The 21,777-nt window shown below is 52.7% G+C and overlaps 1 protein-coding gene across 5 annotated transcripts in view; it reads right to left on the bottom strand.

The window, feature by feature from the left end:
* Positions 1 to 1,892: 1,892 nt before the first annotated feature.
* Positions 1,893 to 21,777, bottom strand: part of Iqsec3 (IQ motif and Sec7 domain ArfGEF 3) — a 103,821-nt gene continuing 83,936 nt past the window's right edge. For 3 of the 5 annotated variants that reach the window (XM_041632453.1, XM_041632443.1, XM_041632478.1), the window contains 9 exons: positions 20,911 to 21,033; positions 20,380 to 20,546; positions 17,328 to 17,467; positions 16,091 to 16,216; positions 13,222 to 13,321; positions 12,954 to 13,115; positions 10,606 to 10,698; positions 8,874 to 8,923; positions 1,893 to 5,388 (listed from right to left, as the gene is read on the bottom strand). In XM_041632453.1, the coding sequence (XP_041488387.1) occupies positions 4,927 to 5,388; positions 8,874 to 8,923; positions 10,606 to 10,698; positions 12,954 to 13,115; positions 13,222 to 13,321; positions 16,091 to 16,216; positions 17,328 to 17,467; positions 20,380 to 20,546; positions 20,911 to 21,033 (1,423 nt within the window). In that variant the 3' untranslated portion in view covers positions 1,893 to 4,926. Of the gene's footprint in view, positions 5,389 to 8,521; positions 8,788 to 8,873; positions 8,924 to 10,605; positions 10,699 to 12,953; positions 13,116 to 13,221; positions 13,322 to 16,090; positions 16,217 to 17,327; positions 17,468 to 20,379; positions 20,547 to 20,910; positions 21,034 to 21,777 lie in introns of those variants that run through there. The other 2 variants (XM_041632461.1, XM_041632471.1) reach the window with 2 other exon arrangements.

Raw genomic sequence — 21,777 nt, forward strand, 5'->3', positions numbered from 1 at the left:
GGGTTTCTGGCAGTCATCTGACCTGGATATTCTAGAAGGCCATTTTTTTTTTAATGATTTTCTTAGTGTTTTTTTTTTTAATTGTTTGTTTCATATTTATACCTTTGTGAAATTTTTTTTCAGTGTAGGTAAATTTACATATCAGGAGCCATTGGCACATTGTCTTGGCTTCTATCTGCCCTGTAGATGTGGCTTCAGACAGCTTCTCTGGCTTGACCAGGATGAACTGCGCTCTGTGGACATCCTCTGCTCAGATACTCACCTCACCCCGTCACCTCTTGCCTGTCACCACAGGGTGTGACTCTCCCAGGAGATTTCCCTGTGCGGCTTTGAGAGCAGAGCTTTGTGTGTAGTGATGAGCGCTCTTCCCATACTGCCTGTCAGCTGTGCACGAGCTGATGGTTTAATTCACCAGCTCTGGCACCAGCCTCTTATTCGGGCCCACTGCTCTCAGTCAGAAACTCAGAAATTCTGGGACCCCTGGAAAAGTCAGTCACCAATGTGTGACTCCTCCATCTACGAAGTTCCATCACAGGCGCTGACCTATGACAGATGGACCCAGAGGCTCCATTAGAACATTCTGGTGGTGACCTTTCTCCTGGACCACACTGCAGGGGCCAGAATGTTGGGAGAGTGGAGCTGCCTGCTAGCCTTCTTGCATCATTGGCCCTGGGGTCCTCTTGGCCTTAGGCCCTCTCCCAGGCCTAGCCCCAGCTGAACCCCTTGTGGATGCTCTCAAGGGACCAGTCTTTAGCTTTCTGGGTCAGAGAATTCCCAGGACGGGACAGGTCCAAGCTGGTGTCTGCTTCTTCTGGAATTTCCCACTTCCTGGGAAAGGGTGAACTTATGTTCCCAAAGGTTTTAATTGAGGACCACGAGGCTAGCCTGTGGTCTAGATGTCTGGGTCTTCAGAATTCTGGTCACCTGTCAAGCTGGCATCCTCTTTGCAGGTACCAATCATTTTCCTCCTCAGAAGAGGTTCACTGATACCTGGCTGACGCTCTTTCCTCTGGCCCTGCCAGGAGAAAGCACCCCTGCCTTGTCCACTGAGCTGAGCTGAGCTCGTTGGGTGTGAATATGTACTCAAGCCCTTCTTTCCTCAGCTCTCATTCCAGGCTCCTAGACACATCATTTGTTTGTGTCCTTGGTACAGAATCTTGCTATATATTTTGGGCTTGCATGGAGCCCACTATGTATCCCAGGTGGGTCTCAAACTCACGGTGACCCTCCTGCCTCAGCCTCCCATGTGCCGGGGTTACAAGAGTAGGCTATCAAGTTGACACATCTCTGAACCCATCTTCTAACCAATTGGCTGTTGTCTTGCTCTTTCGCAGCCTTGGATTCCTTCTCTGCTCCCAGCAGGAGACCCAAAACATGGGAAGGGTTTGGAAACACTCTCTTTCCATAATGGTGCCCCATAATTCCTTCACCCAAGTCTGTTATCCTGGCTTTGTTAAGCCATCCCCTGGACTGGGTGTCAGACTTAGGGTGTGAATGTTGGTGAAAATCAGACCTGAATGCCCAGGCCTTTGCTTTCCACTGAATGAATGCACAAATGTATCAATTGGGGTTGGAGGCAAGTTACTCTTGAAGAGCAATTTTCTGACCTTTTACTCAGCTCTGCCCCGATACCCTCCATTCGATGTCTAGTCCTTACTATTCTAGCACCCAGACCTCAATTTCTTAAGACAGAGCCTCCTTACGAAGTTATACCATAAGATGCCATTTATCTTGGGGAAAAGATTGATTGTTGCAGCCAGAGAGAAGCTGGGTATCCCCAAGAGACGATGGTCAGTGTATCTTCTTTCTGGACCCTAGCAAGGGAGACACTCTGATTTGAGGTGGCGTGCATGTTGGTGTGTCATGTCGCCCCCCCACCCCACGAGAGCGAGAGAAACAACGGACCACGGGTTTGTTCAAGTGACACATTTCAATAGAATCTCTAAAACTCTATGAGTTGAACAGATAAAATACCTCTGGGCTATTTTGTTACAAAATATTTGCCATTTGGATTAGTTGCTGAGTGCAGCCACCCTGCCTGTCCCCAGAGAGCTGTCACTCCTTCTGGTGGAGGGTGAGCAGGGGGGGAGAGGTACTGCAGGAAGATGGACAGCTGATGCAGAGAGAGACAAATGAGTGACATCAGGGACCTCTCTTGGGTAACGGAGACACCCTGGCAGGCTCTGGACAGGCGGGTGGGGGTGTCAAAGATCCAGGGCCGATACATATTTGTGGGAGCAAGACATCTTCGCAAACAAAAAGACAGACAGCCCGGTTTCCAGGAGAGGCTGCCAAGACAGGACCTACATCTGGAGGTGGGTTTGCCTACAAGTAGGTAGGAAGGCTGGTTCCACCTCCCACTTGATTTTGGAGTTGGGGCCAAATAGATAAATTGGGAGAGGGGCCCAGGCTCCCCACAGTAAGGCCTAGAGAGTTGATGGAGGGGGGCATCTTGGGGTGGCGGGATCTGGGAGATCAGCCAGTATTTTACTGTTCTTTTAACTTTGAGACAGCTGGGGTCTCAAGAGCCTCTTTCTGGGTCTTCAGGCCCTGACCTGGTCACTGCCATGGGGAAGGGCAGGAGGTTTCTCCCAGGTTCTCTGGGGACCAAGGTACAGATAAATTCTACCATTAGTAGGCTGGCTAAGCAGGGGAGAGACGCAAAATTTGTGGTGGCTCTAACTTTGCCTAACTGGTAAGGTGGGCCAGCCCCCTTTCTCCCCCTCCCCCAGGCCCTGGGCTAGTGGGGCTCAAAGCCCTGCCAGGAGCTCAGGACTGGTCCATGTTGTGCCCCCCTGTTGGGGCTTCCTGGGCTGGACTTTGCTCCTGCCCGCAGCGTCTAGGTCAGCTAAGGGAAAACTCTCCCAGGGGAAAAGGCCCAAGGTGCCTGGGAGTCAGGGTCCTCAGAGCTCACACAGGTGGGCCGGCCCCCAAACCTCTACTGGAGCTCATCAGGAAAGTCAGATCAGCGGAGGCCGGAGGGACAGGGGACGCTCTTAGCTGGAAGTCTGATGTGAGCAGCAGGCAGCGTTTGACAATGTGAATAGGGCTAATGTCCCTCTTCATCAGCCCTCGACACCATGACCCTGCTCCAGAAACACACTTAGACACATTCATAACTCACACTCCTTTATACCTCACATCCTTCCTACGAGTCATAAATTTCCTTCTATTTTGGGCCCTCTCATTCATCCAGACATAGAAAGCTCTGCTTTCCCCAGGCCCTAACCCTTTCTGCCCCAGTGCAGACGATGAGGCGTCTAGGAATGCACTCATCTGTCAGTTCTTCCACTCTGACAGAGTCTGATTGTTTTCTGAAATAGGGGTGCTCCCAAGGCAGCCAGCTCAGAAAAACAGGCTGAGAGCCCCTGGGGGAGATAGCATATTGGCCAAAAGCTGCAGAAAAGGCCAGAAACTCCCCGGGTGACCATCATAATGACCTCTGGGTGAAAACACGCACACACATGCGTGCACATGAAATGAGGTCATTTGGTCTTTTATAAGAGCCTGGATGCCTCCTCTTTGGTCCAGAGTACTGAATCTTGGAGGGTACAGCAGGGACCAGGAGAAGCTAATTCAATTCCAGCCATGGCAGCATCCACTGTGCCTCTTCGCCTCTCGGGAAACTTTAAAAACAGGCTATGACTAGGAGGAATCTCGAGGTAGGTCAGAAATAGCTGCTGACATAGGACACGGGAGGCTGGCTTGCCTTGTGACAGCCTATGACACACTCCTGTTGTCTACGGGGCCGCCTCATCTGGCCCTGATAGGCCTGGAAAGTTGATGAGCCCCGCTTGGCTCTGCCCTGCAGTCTGGAAGGTCCAGGAATTCTTTGCCATCCCTGCTGGAAGCCAGCCTGCATTTTCCAGGGAGGGACTGTTTGAAGGCTGGGCCTGCAGGGGTGACCCAGTGACACTAGAACCTCACGGCTTCACCTTGTCTGCGAACACAGAAGCTGCAGAGTCAGACATGAGGAAGCCCTGACTCCAGGCCAAGTCAGCCCTCTGCCGGACTGCCCAGCACCCCATCTCCCTTCTTCTGGCTTCACAGGGAAGCAATCATCCGGGTGGGTTCTCACATGTGTTTATGGGTAAATGCCTGTGCACACTCGGTATTGACTGAGTGTTGTTTGAGGCCAGAAAACCAAGAAATGTTCTCGAAAGTGCACTTCACAGACTTGATCTCACGGTCCTAGGGCCCTGTTGAAATGACCCAGACAGAACTGAAAACCCTGCTCCCTCCTCTTTCTCAGATCTTTCCTGGGTCTGGGCAGCTCAGAATTCTCTGGTGGTGGCAGGAGAGCTGACATGGTGAAGGGAGGCAAGGTCTCCCGGGAGCTAAGAACCAGTCTCCTAACTACAGGCTTGAGTGACAGGAACCCCAGATAAAGCCCCCCTCCTCTGCTACGCTTAGGTCCCTCCAGGGAGCCAGGGCTAGCCTTTCCCTCTACGGCTTGGCTATAGACACACCTTATACTGGGATAGTCTGCCTCTGTCCTGGGTTGTGCTGCTGGCCAGTCCAGCCTTTTGCTCTTGTCCATTGGCCCAAGGCATGAGTACTAAGAGATCAAGAGTGCAAGCCCATCAGCCCACGGCCCCTTGGCTTCAGTTTTTCAATCTGTAGTCTGGTTAGGGGAGCATGGTGAACACAGAGGAGAAGGCATGGCCCATCTGGCTATGTGGGACCCCTGGAAGAATGAGAAGGTGTTTCCATATTTGTGGTGAGGTACTCAAATAAGTTAGTGAAGGATGGCTGGGTGAAGCAAACCATCTCGCCAGGGCATTCTCTTTCCACAACAGTGATCAGCGGCCAGGAAGGCATTATGCCAAGATGTGAGGAATGGCAAGGGGCAGCCCAGGCTCCTGAAGGACAGCCCATTGGAATAGTGGGGTGCCCACTGGAATAATGGGGTGCTAAGGGTAAAGCCTACACCAGGCTCCTCGAGCCACTGGAACAGCGGCGCCGGAGCAGCAGAGAGCCTGGTGGGCAGAACTGATGAGGGTGGTTGTACGGGGGTGGGGGCGGGGGCAGCGGGGGCTGGTGGATGACCTTAACTGGGGAGCCTGGACCACGCAAGGGTGTGGAGCCACAGGACTCTGAGGAGGATGAGGCATAGCAGGACAGAGCCTGGCTCAGCAGGGGCTCCATGCGGGCCAAGCAGGGTTTGTCCAGGACAATGACCTTGACAATCTGCTGGCACTGCACCAGGGTGCCTGGGGGTGTGGGTGGTGGCGGCGGCAGCGGTGGGGGCTGCTCCCTCAGGGGACTAGGCTGTGGGTCTGGCAGCAACGGCGGTGGTGATGTTGGTGGTGGCGGTGGTGGCTCTCCCCTCTCGACCCCCAACCTGGGGCTGTGCTGGGACGTTTGAAGCCTGTTGTGAATTGACACCTAGTTTAGAAACAGCCAGAGAAGCATGAAATGTTACCACTAATTCCCAGCTGCTGGGGCAGGCCACCCAAGCCTCCCCGAGCCTCCCTTCAGACCTCTCCTGCCTACCATTTGGAGAATGCTCTCAGCCCTGGCATAGACCCCATGTTGGTCTCTCTGCCCACAACAAAACTGCTTTTAAACTTACTCTTCTGTGGTTGTATGGGGACTGCCTGTGACAGCTATGGGTCTCCAAACCCCAGGCTCGTCATCTGTGAGATGGTTCTGCAGGGCAAACACCTTCCTATGTGCTACTCACAGAGCTTGAGAAACGGGGCCATCTTCCAAGTGGCCCAAGTGCGATGAAGTAGAAAGCCTCATCATTTAAATTGCCATCAAGGTGCCAGGGGACCTGTCCTGTCCTCCTATACCTCCTAAGGCCATGATCCCTGCATTTGAGAGCTGCTGAGACAGTCAAGGGCAGAATTAAGTCCCCGTTGCTTTTCTGTCCCACTTGGCCTTGGTTAGATCTACGTGTTACAGGGCAGGGAGACAGAGAGACAGAGAGCCTCCATCTTGGTTCCTTGCATGGATCAGGAGCAGATGGCCTAGACAGACTCATGAATGTAATGTTAGAGTCCAAACAGGAATTGCTGCTCAGGCTAAGTACCTGCAGCCGCCGCCTTTCACTTCCACAAACACTGAGAGGTGCCCATTGAGGGCAATGCCTCTGAGTCCTCAGCTAACAGACTTCTGGGTGTCAGGGTTTCTCGCCCAGAGAAGTACGTTAATGTCTAAGTGGGTATTGGTGGTCACACATTCTTGACTCCTGTCTGTGACTCTGAGAGCCTGGTGCCAGGCCCATGCTCCTTTAGATGGCTCTAAGAAGAGGCCCCCACTTCTGCCCTGTGGGCCCTGATTCCTCTCTTCATTTTTATTCATGGTCTGTCACTGGCACTGGGCCTCTCCTTAGAGCCCCGCCATGTTCTTGTCCATCTATCTTCCCCATGGTGTCAATAATTCTTCTAATAAACTCCTGACCCCACAACAGTCTGTCCCCTTAAACCTGTGCCTGAGATCTTTCACTCATGAGAGGCCTCCGGGGATAGGCCTAGGGAAAGAAACTCATCTAGCCCCCTCTTGCTAGCAGAAGAGGCCGAGGAAATGAACACAAGGGAAGGGGAAATATTTACTTCTTCACCCTCTTCTACCCCAGTCTCATCTCCCTAGCTAGTAGATATGACACCACCATCCTCTTTGTGGGCCTTCCAGGGGTGGCTGGGACCCTTCTCTCTGAAGATGCTTCCTACTGGACCTGTCTGATCCCAGGTACCACCTAGGGCCAGCTTCTCAGGGCACAGATACTGAGGCCACAGGGAGCGGACCTTCTTCCAGGCCTGGGTCAGAACAGCTCACACCTGTCAGAGCCCCAGGGCTGTATTTTCCAGACCTGTTTATCGCCTAAAGGTGTAATTTCAGGGGTCTCCTTCCTAGGCTTGTGCGGCCCCCATCAGATGTTGCCCCCCAAGGTCCTCAAGTTCCAGCATCATCATCAGCCTGCCACAAGGTTTTTTTCCCCCTCTGTCCTCACTCTCCACCTGGGCAGCATTGCCCAGGCCTGAAATCACCCTGGGGGGGGCGGGTCCATAGTTCTTTGCTGTCAAGACAAAGTCTACAGATGGCATGGCAGCGCCTCTGTCCTCTCAGGGGATGTCATAGGCAGAAGGGCCCATGTCACTGCTGCTAATGCAAGGCACAGGCTAACCTCGTACCTACTTGTATTCTGAATAATTCTCCAGAGGTGTCCTGAGACAGCCTGATCAAGCTCACCCTCTCTGTTTCCTAATCCCCACTCACAGGCACCCTGTGTCTGGTGCACGAAAGCTGGGCCACCCAATTCAGGGCCAGTGAGCCTTTCTTATCCTTCCTCCCCAGTTGCTCCGACGTATAGTCCTCAGTCTCAGCCAGCAAAGTCTATTCTTCCCTCCTTGTACATGCCAGCCCCCCCCGCCCCCCAGACTCAGAGAGAGAGAGAGAGAGAGAGAGAGAGAGAGAGAGAGAGAGAGAGAATGAACATGGGTAGCAGTCAGAATAGCTCAGAGAAGATGGAGGAGTGCCTGCCATAGGGGCTTGGCTAAGCAATGCTGGAGGAAAGGGAGCTAGGGCCAAGCCAAGAGGCTATAGGATGACCAGATCGCCCTCTGCTAAGGGAAGCAGAGGCTGGCAGAATCCCTGGAGCTAGCTGGAGGGGGCGGGGCAGCCTTGCAGATAGCCATGTGACTCCTTTGGGCAGGTAGGAGGGAAGAGGGGCATCATATGGCTGGTCCTCCCTGGGCAGCCCTGGGAGGATGCACTGGAAGGTTGCTGGTTAGGGTTATCTGCAAGGCTGAGAATGGGCAGCTGCGGGAAGATGCGGGCGCAGGGCAGGGGATGGAATACCCACCCTGGGGGCTGGTCAGCTGCTGGGGCGGGAAGCTCCTCCGGGTAAAGGTGCCTCCTCCAGAAACACGAGGGGGTGGGGGTGCAGGGACAGAGAGAAACTGAACTCCCAGGTATCCTGCGGTTCCCCAGGGCTTGGCAGGCAGCTGGGTGGGTTTCTCCCTCACACCTAGGGGAGCCCTCCTGCTAGTGGGTGTGGGAGAGGACTGTCTATGAGCTGGTGGCCCTCAGGGTCCTGCAGCCATGGAGAGGGTCTGAATGGGAGACAGTGGATATTACCCCTCGGGGCTGCTTTGGCAGGAGCCAGCTATTATTCCTAGGTTCCTTTCCCTTGCGGTTAGGAGATGGCGGCCTCTCCTCCAGTGAGGAGGGTCTTCAACTCTATCAGCTCACCCACCCAGGAAAAACCGAGGTGTCTCAGCCCTGCGCTGCCTTCCTGTTTCCTGTGCTCACCCCACGCCGAGGTCAGCTTTCCGGAGACTAGTGCTCCAGGGAAAAGTTCCTTCTCACTGTCTCAACCCCGTTCCTCCCGTTTGCCCAGGAGGTATCCAAATGTCCCTAGGAGTGATCACAGAGGACTTGACTTTAGGGAGGACTTTGGGAAGGAGCCCAGGCTCCCTGTTAAGGGAATGGAAGAACTTGGAAACGGACCATTGAGCCTCTGGTACAGCATGTACTGGGCGGGGGGGGGGGGGGGGGGGGGGGGGGAGGGGCAGTGAGCAGTGTGTTGGGGGAAGTGGTGTGCAAAGAGAATGGAAGGGAGGGCCACGCAGTGTTGTGGGTTCATCTCCCTGGGCTGATCTGGGAGCTTGGCCCTGGAGGGCAGTGGGCTGGGTTGGCTGGCTGGGGAGCGGTTTGGCAGTGCTTGCGGCTTAACTAGGCGCTGGAAGAATGGCGTTACCCATGCTAGCAGTAACTTTTAATTGTATCTCTTGAAATTGGTAAAATGGTGAGTCGGGCTGGGGAGGCATTGATTAATACCTGAGAAGAGAAACAACAGAGACGGTGAGAAGAGGGACAAGGGGTCACAGGATCACTCACCTGGATGCCACCAGGCCTCCACTTACCTCCCCCGAGCTCTCCGCCGCTTTCTCTCCTGCCATGGCTTCCCTTTTGGCTTTGAATGCAAACAGCACAGAGCTCATTCTCCACCAGTCCTGCCTGGAGCCCTTGGCCCTCCTCCTCCCCATCCAGCATCTCTACCCCTAGCGGTGTAGATAGCAAGGCTGTATGTACCACACACACTCTACTGGGGTGCTACCTGGCATAGGAGGCTGGATAGCGCTGGGCCACTGAGAAGCTGTCATTTGGAGGAGTATGCTACATCTCTCTGGACCTCCACAGACTAGGGGTCCCTGGAATTCTGTCTGACGTTTGCACTCTGGAGTCATTTTCTCCCAGTCTAACCCTTGCTAAGACAGTCTAGGGAAAGCTGACTTTTGAGTGGGCCCTGATTTGTGGGCACCATGTAAATCTGCCCCCTTCCACCGTAGCTCCCTTGAAGGAGGGGCTGTCATTTGCTATGGTCACTGTACCAGGGGAATTGTTGCGTTTTGAGGATCTTAAAGGCCCACAGGAACCGGACACAGTGCTTGCCATCCACGGAGCTGCTGGCTGCTGGTAATTAGGATTACAGTTTCTCGCCACCTGGTGTGCGTCAAGGACCCCATGGCCCCCCAGGAGTGACTCGATGACTCTTCCTAGCTAGGGTCTTCTGAAGTCTGGCCTCTGAGTTTCTCACTCCCATCCCCTGGGTGCAAAGGCGACTGCAGGGTGAAGGGCACCGTGGGCAAAACCCTGGAGATGCACATCCAGATCTGACAGGGGCTCGCAGCTCCCACCAGAGAAGCTGGGAGGGTAGACAACCTCAGCTGAGAACTGAGAGGAAAATCCAGGCAGCCCTGAAAACGTGCGGTGACCCACATCCTGAGCCCTCGTAAAGTGAATGGGGGGGGGCGGGAGGGGGCTGCTGGTTTAGGTGGAAGGGGAGTTATGGGAGAGGGGCTTTCCACAGCACAGAGCCCAAAACCTTGCTGGGAATGGGAATGGCACGTCTTGGCTGTGCCATCAGTCTCTGGGATGCTGTCTATCCCTCATCTGCCATTAGGACTAGCTGTAGAGGTGGGTGTCGTGGCAGGGGCTGGCCTTGGGGCTGTAGGAATCCACTGTCTTCCTAGCTCAAGCAGCTGTCCTATGCCCGTGGATGCTCAGTGCCCATGTTCTGAGCTCTGACCTTGGGGTGGGGTGTGAGACTGAGTGGATAAGCGGATGCCTGAGCCATGGATGGGGTTTCTGGGTATCTCCTGTCTTTCTTTGAATTTCTCCTTAGGAGGGGGCTTTGGGGGAAGGACCAAGCCCACATTCCATACTCCCTGCCAATGGGTGAAACTGAGGTAGCTGACAGAAAGGGTAGAATCAGGCTTTCAGGGCTGAGCAGAGGGAAAACTATGTCCTAAGTTCATTCTGACTCTACTAGGCTGGTGGGGAAATTTAATCTGAAGATACCACTTAAGAAACAGAGCTTGAGCCTCATCTGGATTGAAGCAAGGACATCAGGGCTCGTGGCCTGACTCCAGGAGCAAGTGGGGATATTTCACATTTGCAAACTGGATATATTTCTCTGTCACCTCTTCTCCACCCTGAGCTAAGGACTAAAGGTTAAAGACACGAGCCTGGGACTCCTCCATGGAAAGAAATAGCTACAGAAACAGTATGCGCCCCTCCCCAAAGCCCCCAGAGCCAAGTACAGGACGGTGGTTGCCTCTAAATGGGCCAGGTAAGGGCAGAGCCCAGTCTCACCTGTGGGTGATCCTTGCTTTGACTGTGGGTCCCCCTGGGCTCCAGCTGACCTTCCAGAGAGAGCCTTTGTTCCCTGCTGCTTCTCCAGTTCCCCTAAGGAAGGGAGAAGCTATGAACAGAGGCATCCCCTCACAACCACCCCCAGCCCCAGGGAGTAAGAGGATATGGGGACAGCAGGAGGAGGTAGGAGAACCTTTTCCTGCCCACTCTGACAGGGACTTCAGGGTGGGCTTGAGCACTGAGAACCAGTTAAATCTCGGGGTGCTCTGAGGGGTGATGGCAAGATTTGCTTGACTGCCAGAGACTGGTGTGGGACAGGGAGGCAGATGGCTGGGGCTGACACCCTGGACTAACAGTTCTTAGGCACATTACCTATCCTATTCTGCCTTGCTTGAGATAGCTGGGCCCACTGCCCAACGTCATTAGGAAGATTACCTGAGGTAAAACACACAGAACAAGGACTGACTTGGGCAAGCATGCCAAGTATTAGCATTAGGACAGTGTGCCAGAAAATGCAGCCTGCGTCCCTAGGCATAGTTGGCGACATCCGGTCCATCCACGTGCACCTAGCAGGACTGCCCCCTTCCCCACCCCAGCCGCGGAGCTTCCTGAAGGGTGTTCAGTGCTCCCCCAAGGGGCAGATTCCACAGCCTGTGTAGCTGGGACACATGTCCCAGCTGATCCTTTGCTGGAGCCTTTCTGCATTACCAGTTACCCGGTTTATCTTCCCAGTGGCTCTAGGGACCTGATGGTTGCCATCTGTGTAGATCTGACAGGTATTATTAAAGCGTTCTCTCAGCTTCTTGGTTCCATGGGACATGACTCAAGTTTCTGTTATTAAAACTATCCACTTGGGCTCCATTTGCTGTTTCTCTGGCTGTCTAGAATCCAGGGATAGGGAGCAGGAAGTGTCCAGACCAGCATTTTGTCCTTGTTGCCCACACTGGTGAGCCATCACTTGAGGGCATTCTTACTGAGTTAGTTACTTGCTGGCCCGAGAGGGTCCTCCTCCTGGCTTTGGAGGAATTAGAGCCGTAATTACTTATACATGCCTCTGGAGAGCCTGGGCGTGATGCTCATGGTCACTCCCTGTGAGAGCTCAGACTCCCTTCTGAAGCCCTGCTGGCCTCAGTTTTCCCGCTTGTAAGGGGAATGAGCATACATGGGAAGTGGGCATTAAGTGACGGGTCCTGTCACCTGCCCTGTGCCAGGTGTGTAGCAGGTATTTAAATGGTGACTACTTGTGGCTTCTGTTTGCTTCCTTACTCATTTCCTCTTCCACCTGCCTCAATGGCCAGCTGGCTTCTGCCACCCCTGCTACCCCTGCGAACCAGTCCTCCGCCCACCTTTCCTTCCAGCTTTGCTTCCTCCGCCTCCTGCCCCCCCCCCCCCCCCCGTTGTCTGCTGAAGCGATTTTCTCTCCCACTTGACATAATGGATTGTGACCAGATCTGTGCCTCTGGTACTTTGAGAAAGGACTTCTGGGACGCCCTTGGGCTAGAAGGACAGTACTTCTCTCAGTACAGCTGAGGCCAGGTGCCCAGTGGCTCTCTAAGCAGCTTGGGGCCATTTGTGACATTCTGATCAGAAGAAAAGTAAATCCTTTTCAAGACAAACTCTGAGAATGTTCCAGAAGAAATAATCCCACTGGGCCCTCTGTGCAACTAGTCTGACCCTGAAAAAAGTCTGTTTGTGAAACCCCCGAGTCCAAATAAACCAATGCTGTACAAAACCAGCATGTCCTCAGTGACTACCACCCCCCTTGCCAAGTAGCATCCTGTGCTCTGGGCTTCATTTTAGCTCGATTTTTGGGTTATTTTCTTAAGAGATTATACACAAAACCTCTTCTTTCAGTCCTCATAGTAGAAAGACTATGAGGCTAAGCCTAGGACTCATTTGCATATGCCATCTCTGCCTGTGTTAGCACTGGTGACTTTCGCAAAGGGGACAAAACTGCCACCTTGCAGGCTACAGCGAAGATAAGCAGAATGTCGCCCAGCCATCTTGCCTCTCGGTCTCATGGATCTGCTGGGCCTGGAGCAGCTCCCCTTGGCTGTTCTGGACAACGCAGCAGTGTTCTAGGTGAGAAAGGCCCTTGTGCACCCCACAAGGCTGGCAGATGTGTGCATACGTGTGTGTACCCTGGGAGGTAGGGCTCAGTGCAATCGTGAAGCAAACCGACATTGGGATGGGATGTTGCAGCGGAGTCCAAGGGGGTGGGGGTGGGGCTCAGGCTGGGGCAGAGCAGGCGTTGCAGTTCCCGGGAGGCAGAGGTAGGTGCCTGTGCTGACTTCCTCTGCCTTTTCGGACCCCATCTGTCTGTCTTAGAAACTGGGACTCGTTCTTACACTCTATTCGGATCTGCTCCAGCTCTGTCACCTCCGCAATAGACTCCTTCAGGTCTTCCACAAACTTCTGCATCTCGTCAGAGCCCAGGGCGCAAAAATGCAACACCTGTTTCTTCTCAGAGCCCGCGAGTGGAGTTGCCAGTGTGATGCCGTGGGAATAATCTGGAATCCAGACACACCCCAGTGGTGAGCACACCACAGCAAGGAGGCTCGTGTTGGAAGCCTAGGGTTTGGGGGAAGCTCCCCCCCTCCCAGCCCTGGGACTCACACTCGTTCTCAAAGAGGTGAAAGCGCATGCCTAAGAGGCCGACCGCCTTGCAGAAGGTGTAGGTGAAGGAGCTCTTCTTCTTTGGGCACAGCTTGAGAATCTGCCCAGAGGAGGGACAGAAACAGGTGAGAGGGGCCGCAGCAAATACGTGTGCACAGAGGCAGGCACCGATGCCCACAGACATTGTGAACACTGTCCAGACACAGAGATGCACACCTATGCACGTCAGACGCAGTCACGCCACACACACCTGGCACAATACACACGTGCCATCCTGCTTAAAACCCACCAGGACCCACTCCTTCTGCATTAGAAGCCCCCGCCTGCAAGCCCTCCCAGATCTAGCCTCTGCCCCACGTTGTGTTGGCATCACACTGTCCTCCTTTCTGTAGGTTGAAGCAGCCGAGCTCAGTCCTATGGCAGCCACTCCTTTTCCACAACCCCCCCTCCGCCCCCCTCAGCTTTCTGCATGGCCAGATTACTCTCATTATTTAAGTTAACACAAAATGCTCCTTAGAGAAAGCTTCCTTTCAAAACCACATTTAAACCCACAAACTAAAAAGCAAGCCCCCAAGTCTCCCCTGGCACCCAGTCACTCTGTCCCACTACCACTTTATATATAGATTTCAAAGCACTCCTCCTCCCATTGGCTACAGTCTCGTTCATTTCCTTCCTTCCTTCCTTCCTTCCTTCCTTCCTTCCTTCCTCCCTTCCTTTGATTTTTGTTTCTGCCTAATATGAAAGATTCATTCACCAGTTGCTCAAAACTTATATTTTATTTAGTAGCTCTTACGAGCAGGGCGCGGAGGATGTAGAAGGACAGATGTGACAGATAACCCTGCCCTCGAGGGGTTTATGTGATGGTAGAGGAAGACAGTTAAGGAAAAATCCTCTCTACCCACCCAACAAAGGCAAAGCAAGGGACAAATAAGGCAATTTCAGAAACTTGAGAGTGTTTTTAAGGAAGTCAAATAGGATTAGAAGTAGAAAGTGCTTGGGCAGACTGCCTTGCTTGGACAAGAGGCCTCCAGGCAGACCACATTCAATTAGTGACCCGCCTGAAGAGAGCCAAGTAACCACACCTAGAGGAGCTTTGGATGGGGAGGGGCGGCCAGAAAGGAGGCCTGGGCAGTGGGAGGCAGCTCCTGACTCCAGAGTGTTAGAGCAGCTCAGGGTGTGCAGCCAATGAGCTTAGAGATCTTTGGGGTTGGGGGATGAAGGACTGAGCTGGAGCCGGGTAGATGGGAGGCCCTGATGTGCCCAGAAGAGTACCATGGTTCTGTGGAAGTGACAGGGGACATGAGGAACCTAGAGGAATATTTTAACATCTTGTAATATACAGACACATTTGTATTGCAAAAATGTATGTTTACCACTGGCTGTCCACACATATACTATGAGTTAAGCTCCTCCTCCTAAACCCCATGCTCCTGCAGGAATCCAGGGTTAATGCAGACAGTCACTAACTAGACTCAGTGTTCCAACAAGTGCCTGAGCCTAAGTTTCTACTGCAGAAGTGAAGAGGGCAAGGGGGAAGCCAGATCACAAATTCCCCCAGTGATTGCCTGATGGGGGGGGGGGGGGGACTCACGGTCTTCATTGCCCCTGCCTGCTCCCTAAGTAACCTGCTGGAAGGAGATGAGACAGGCTTTTAAAATGCCAATCCACTGCCCTCTCAGATTATCCGCTCTCTGAAGAAAGCAGTTTTAAGATTCAGCTTCGGTCTCTTCTCATTGGCTCTGCCAGTGAGTGACAGGCACCAAGGCTCCGGTATTCTGGTTACAGAAAGAGGACCTGAGAGACTCACCAGGCCAGAATGGCAGGGTGGAGAGAGCTAGAGGTGCTTCTGTTGGGACCCTGTAGAGGTTTCTAGAGAGTTCACATCTGTGGGAGGCACTCACTCACCCCTGCCTGCCTCTCAGCACTTGGGACAACTCCAGGCACAGTGGGATGTAGTAAAGATTTATTATGGGACACTTGTTTTCAGAGAGAAATACACCATCCATACACATGCTGTTCAGCCTCTCCCTGGGACCGGGGACAGTGGGCCTCTGCTGACCTTCCAGGCAGAATAGTGATGTCAAGGCCGAGTGCCTTGCCCAGGTTTTCTGTATCATGGAGAGGCCAGTTGTCTGGGGTACAGCTCATTTCCCCTTTGAGCTGTCTCTGTGCTTCAGATCACAGCTTACCAAGTAGGAGCTGCCATATCCTCCACGGTCATAGTCTCAGTCCGCCCTGCCCAGTGCCTCCATGTGTAGCCTCGCCCTGCCCAGCCCCAATAGGTAGGGCTAGCCCCAGCCTCAGCTCTCCCCTGCCCAGCCCCAATAGGTAGGGCTAGCCCCAGCCTCAGCTCTCCCCTGCCCAGCCCCAGCTCTCCCCTGCCCAGCCTCAGCTCTCCCCTGCCCAGCCTCAGCTCTCCCCTGCCCAGCCCCAGATCTCCCCTGCCCAGCCTCAGCTCTCCCCTGCCCAGCCTCAGCTCTCCCCTGCCCAGCCTCAGCTCTCCCTTGCCCAGCCTCAGCTCTCCCCTGCCCAGCCCCAGCTCTCCCCTGCCCAGCCTCAGCTCTCCCCTGCCCAGCCCCAGATCTCCCCTGCCCAGCCTCAGTTCTCCCCTGCCCAGCCCCAGCTCTCCCCTGCCCAGACTCAGCTCTCCCCTGCCCAGCCTCAGCTCTCCCCTGCCCAGCCCCAGATCTCCCCTGCCCAGCCCCAGCTCTCCCCTGCCCAGCCTCAGCTCTCCCCTGCCCAGCCCCAGCTCTCCCCTGCCCAGCCCCAGCTCTCCCCTGCCCAGCCTCAGCTCTCCCCTGCCCAGCCCCAGCTCTCCCCTGCCCAGCCCCCCAGCTCTCCCCTGCCCAGCCCTGGCCGCACTGCTCACCACCAGGAGATCATTGAAGAGGAACACTTCTCTCTGGTGTGCGGCCTGCTTCTGGAGCTTGTTCACGTCAGTCACCTCGAAGAGCCGACTACAGCAGACCAGGCGGCGGTGTGGCATGGACAATACCTGAAACCAGACAGGGCTCTAGAGTGAAGCCTCAGAGACCCCAGGGCTCTCCTCCTAGCTCATGGCACCCATTTTCCAGAAGAGGAGATAGAGGTTTAGGGAGTGGGCATGGGCTCTACTCCTATGCAAAGACCAATGCTTGACCCCCAACCTCTCATGGCGAGGAGGAGGGCAATGCTTGACCCTCAGCCTCTCATGGCGGGGGTGGGGGCATGTCTCTGTTCCCATCATCACACCTCTAGGGCAGCAGATCCAGAGATTCATTATGCTTTTGTAATGAGATCATGGGAGAAGGAACAGAAACTGAGATAAGTCTTCAGACTTTCCATGACCTAATATCAGTCTTTCCCCACAGTGACCATGTGCGTGCAAAATCCATGCCTGTTCTTTTACTACACACTCAAACACAAGCGTGCAAGGGAAAGGGGATTATAGGGACCCCAGGATGTACCCTAATAACTCAAATATCAGCTGGCTTGCAGAGCAGACAAGCACTGAGTTCTTAGTCACAGAGGCTCTGACGTGAGGGTCCTCCCTGCACAGAGAGCTCAAAGGCCCCTTGTAGCAGAAGGACTATGCACCTGCCTCACCTTACCCACACCCGGTGTAAGGTGCCAGTAGCTTAGTGTGCCACAGAGGATGCCAGCTTTAAAAATCACTGCACATTAGAACACGCTGCCTGGACCCCGGTTGCCACCACCTACAGTCTAGACAGTTCATTTTTCTGCCTTCTACCCATTGGGCCCTTTCAGGAACACCTGCCATCCACCGCTTCCTGTGAGAAGCATCCTAAACGTCCTCAGCTGGCCATTCACATGCTGCTACCTTAGATCATTGGTAACTTCCTTTCGACACCTCACCCTAGTAACGGCAGCTGGCGGCAAGAGGGATGAGGACATTATGAAAAGGGAGAAAGAGGAGCTAGTGCCTGGCGCACAGCACAGACTCAGTCCTTGACTCACAGAGAAGTGTCTTTGAGAAAGGTAAAGGAGAGACTGGGGAGATGTCAGGAAAAACGAAACGATAGGAAACAGGAGATGGCTGGCTGGGTGGCCTGCCATGGGGAGGAAGTCAAGAGCTGCAGGGAGTGCTGCTCAGCACAGGCACTTACCGTCTTCATGCCCACGATGGACTTCTCCACCTTGGTGACGTACGTGACGTGGTCCTCATTGGACTTGAGCTCCTTCTGCTGAATCCTTTCATAGATGCCTACCACCAGCTCTCTGGGGATGTCAGCGCCATCATCCACACCTGCCAACATGGAGGACAAGATTTCCCTCTACACCAGAGCACCAGGAAGTGGCCTTGATTGTGTTTTGCTTTTGATCTAAGCTTTTGGCAGTTGGCTCCCTATCCCCACTAAAGGAAAGATAGACTTTTCAGCAATGTCTGCTAAAGTCCTCTGTTCCCACCTCCTAGGCTGCTTTCCTGTGGTTCCCAGGCTCCGCCAAAACATCTTTGCTTCTGCACTTCTATTGTCTTCTGTGCATTTGCCTTGACCTCACTCCGTGTCTCCCCATGAGCATGAAGATCATCTGTCTTGTCCTCTCTGGGACTTCCCCTCCCCTGTTAAAGGGGAGGGGACAGGGTACCAAGAATGGATACCATGGAGCAGTGGAATGAGTTATGGGCGTCTTCCCTCACTGGGGCAGAAGAGCTGAGCAGGAAGCTAAGAGGAGGCTCATGCCTTGAGGTAGCACAGGCAGTGAACCCCGCCTGTCTGCTCCCGTGTTATATACTGGCAATGTTTGGAGAGCAAAAGAGTTATCAGATGGAAACAAAAAGCAGAGGGATTGTGGGGACATGAGTGAGGAAGAAGACTTGAGAGGTAATGGCTGTATGGAAAACTCCGGTAAATGCAAGTGGAATAGGACACCTGAGTTACGAGTTCAAGAGAAAAGATAAGTGACCAGAACCACACTCTGAACTCCTTCTCTATCCATAACTTTGCTTCAACCAACTGTCAATCAAAAGTATTCCAAGAACTGCATTTGTCCCAAAAAGGTACAGATGTTTTTTTCTTGTCTTTATCCCCTAAATAATACGATATAACAATGTTTACATAGCATTTAAATTGTATTGGGCCTTTTAATTCATCTAGAGATGACTCAGAGTATAAAGGAAGGTGAAATACATATGCCATCGTACACACACACACACACACACACACACAGAGAGAGAGAGAGAGAGAGAGAGAGAGAGAGAGAGAGAGAGAGAGAGAGAACTTGAACACCCAACAGGGTCCTGGACTTAGGGACATGGAAGGATACTATGTATCAGAAAACATCACACAGCTGGACATGTGTTTTTAGACTGAAAAGATTGGCCCAAATTGATAGTGGATGAAGAAAAACACATCAGTGTGAAAATTCTCTACACAAAGGCAACCAGAAGAACCCACGGAGACACGGAGGAAAAACAACCTTCTCAAGGCCAGGAACCAGATGGCAGAGCTGCACTTCACTAAGGCAGAACAGGGCATGCCCACACCTAAGCTACGTATTTCCAGTCTGGGATCCTATTCCAGTTAGCTCCCAGTCATATATGAGGGCAGAAGGCGGCAGATTCAGAATGCAGGCTGCTGCTTTGTCTCCAATGTGCCCTTTCTTTGCAAACCAACTACAAATGAGGAAGCCGTGATGTCCAGGAACCCAACTGTGGCTCAGAGATGTCATGGTTGACGCTGACAAGGAGATAAAACACCTAGGGAACCATCCAGATCTAAAATATGGACGCTCAGGATAGGGCCAGGTATTTTAGTGGTATAAACAGAAGAAGCCAAATCTAAAACAAATCTAAAACCGACTTCAAGGAAGGTGGAAAAACTGTAGCTTTGGGCTGTGTTCACTTGGCTTTCTGATCCCTCTCTGGTTTTCGTGGTGGTGTTAGAAGAAAGTGGAAAAAACTCTATATAATAGGAGATTTAAACATTGCTTAAAAAAAAAAACATTAAGTACCCCCTCCCCAGAATACCACAGTATTTGTACTGTGTGACTCCATTTTTATATCTCAGGAGGTGACAAGCCCTGGAAGACAAGATGATGCTAAGCTCAGGAAGGTGTCTCAGGTGAGATGGGATGAGAGAGAAGGTTCTGGGTGATGGAAATGGCCAGTTTGTAGACTCAGGTGTGAGCACACGGGTGTCCGTGAATATAAACTCTTGTCGTATTTATTCATCTTAAACAGTCTGTGTTCATAACAGGGATAGGAAGAAAGAAGCAGCATGTCATTTATTGATATGGAAGGAACAGTAGACACATAGCCAACAGGCTGGGGATGTAGCTCAGTGGCAGGCGGCTTGCCTACCATTCAGAAGTCCCTGGCTTCTCTCTCAGCACCACAAGATGAATCAATAAACAACGGAAACCTACTCAACTCGAAGTGTGGCTTGAGGGAACAGCAGTGGTAACAGGGGCAGCAGGGTCTATTCTCTTTTTTTCTGTAATGAACCTTGTAGAATTATTTTACTTTATTAAGTATACACATGCACATTATTTTTTGTTTTAATTTTTGGAGACGGTATCATTCGAAAGCCCAGGCTGTCCTTGAACTCACTCTGTAGCCCAGGCTGACCTTGAGCCAGCTGCAATCCTCCTGCTTTAGCCTCCCAAGTGCTGAGATTACAGGTGTGGCAGGATCACCTCTGGCACTTTGATTTTTCAATGCCCAAAGCTACCCATGTTACTACATACATTATATGCTGGTAGCTTTGATCTGGTCCTGGTGAGAGGTGCATGGGATCAATCAGAAAGGTTTCCCTGGCAGGTGCTACCAAGTGACCTGCAAGGCTGAATTCAAGGAACTCAGAACTGGAAAGCCTTATTCCAAGTCTTTTTCCTCCTAAGTCATGAGAGCAGAAGGGTTGGTCCTACCCAGATACTAGTCTGGTGCCAATGGCCTGGAGGTCACCCAGTGGGGATGGTCCACAGCACGCAGAAGGCAGAAGAAATTGCTGCAGGGCCATGCTACTTTGAATAGGGCTGTGGTACCTGGAGACTCCATATGCTGGAAAGTACGAAACTTCCCCAGCTTGCTAGGGGTGACTAGGTCCTCAGGAACAAATAACATCTACCGTTAGGGCTCGTAGTCACAGAATTAACATGAACAGGACCAGGCAGCATTGTGCAGCATCCTTACCCCACCTCCCCAGTCCAGCTTCTTACCTCGAAGGTTTCGGATAAAGTCTTCTAGCATCATCTTCCGGTCAGGCTTGATGTTGGGGCTGTACATGTCGGTGTTGAGAAGGATGATGGCAAAGGCCAGGATGAAGATGGTGTCTGGGTTGTGGAACTGCTGCACCACCTCGGGGTTACACATGCAGTAGCGCTGGCTGTGGGGGAGTGGGGCAGGACTGTAAGCTCCCCAGCCCCAGCCCTTGAAGGGTCTGGGGACCAGGGAGATCACTGGCTGTCCATCCCCCAATACCCACCTCCCACATGCACTTAGTAAAATGGGCTGGCTCTGGTGAGTGACAAGCAGCCATTGGGAGGGTTGCATGTGGCTGCCAGATCGGAGGACTCAGTAAAGGATTCTTTTTCTGTTTCTTCCAGTCCCACCTTCCCACCTACACCAGAAGGGCTTTACCCAGCTCAGCATCTCTTAGCCCAGAATCATGGCAGCTTTTCTTTACCACCTGTTTCCCAGAAATCAGGGGATTTGGAGGATCAGGGAGAGGAGCTGGGAAGGCATCTTACCTGAAGGCCTCTATGAGCCGCTCTACCTTCTGGGCCTCCCCTTGCACGCGGATGTGAGCTTGAAACTTCCTCAGGGCCTCGTCCAGCTCCATGTTGGAAAAGTCCATTTCATCTACCACGCAGCTGAGGGCAAGCAGGAGGAGGTTGTGGGTAAAGTCAGCCCCCTTTAACTCCTCTAGAGGGGTAAGGTGAAGCCTCCCTGGAGAGGTCGGGGAGGGCAACTTGACTTGCTTCTAGCCAGGAAGGATGGAGGAAGTCTTACAGCTTTTTTCCTCCTGCTCTGGGGTCTCCTCTGAATAACCTAGGTGGACAACTTTCTCCTGCCACCTCTCACCTCATGCAGCAGTCCTGGAAGGCAAGTTATTGGCTATTGTCTCTGTCCCTCAGTCAAATACCTGAGGCCTAGGGGGATGAGCTGTTGTGGAATATTTGTTTAACTATGCAAAGATGTATTGGACTTGTTTAATTATGTAAAGATGTGTTGCTGTTTTACCTTGCCTGTCTGAGTCACCTGATTGGTCTAATAAAAAGCTGAATGGCCAATAACAAGTGAGGAGGTATAGGTGGAACTTCCCGGCAGGGAGAATAAGTAGGAGGAGGAATTTAGACTTAGGGAGAAGAAAAAGAAGAAGGAGGAGGAGGAGGAGAAGAAGAAGAAGAAGAAGAAGAAGAAGAAGAAGAAGAAGAAGAAGAAAGAAAGAAAGGGAGAGGGAGAGGGAGAGAGGGAGAGAGGAAGATGTCAGGGAGATATGCTAGGGGCCATCCAGAAAGACAGACACAGAGGAAGCAGAAAACCAGGACATACAGAATGAAAGAAAGGTAAAAAGCCCCAAGGCAAAACATAGATGAACAGAAACAGGTTAAATT

This window comes from Microtus oregoni, unplaced genomic scaffold, assembly GCF_018167655.1.
Source record: "Microtus oregoni isolate MIOR12 unplaced genomic scaffold, Mior012 000002F_ref0000024, whole genome shotgun sequence".
NCBI classification, from domain to species: Eukaryota; Metazoa; Chordata; class Mammalia; order Rodentia; family Cricetidae; genus Microtus; species Microtus oregoni.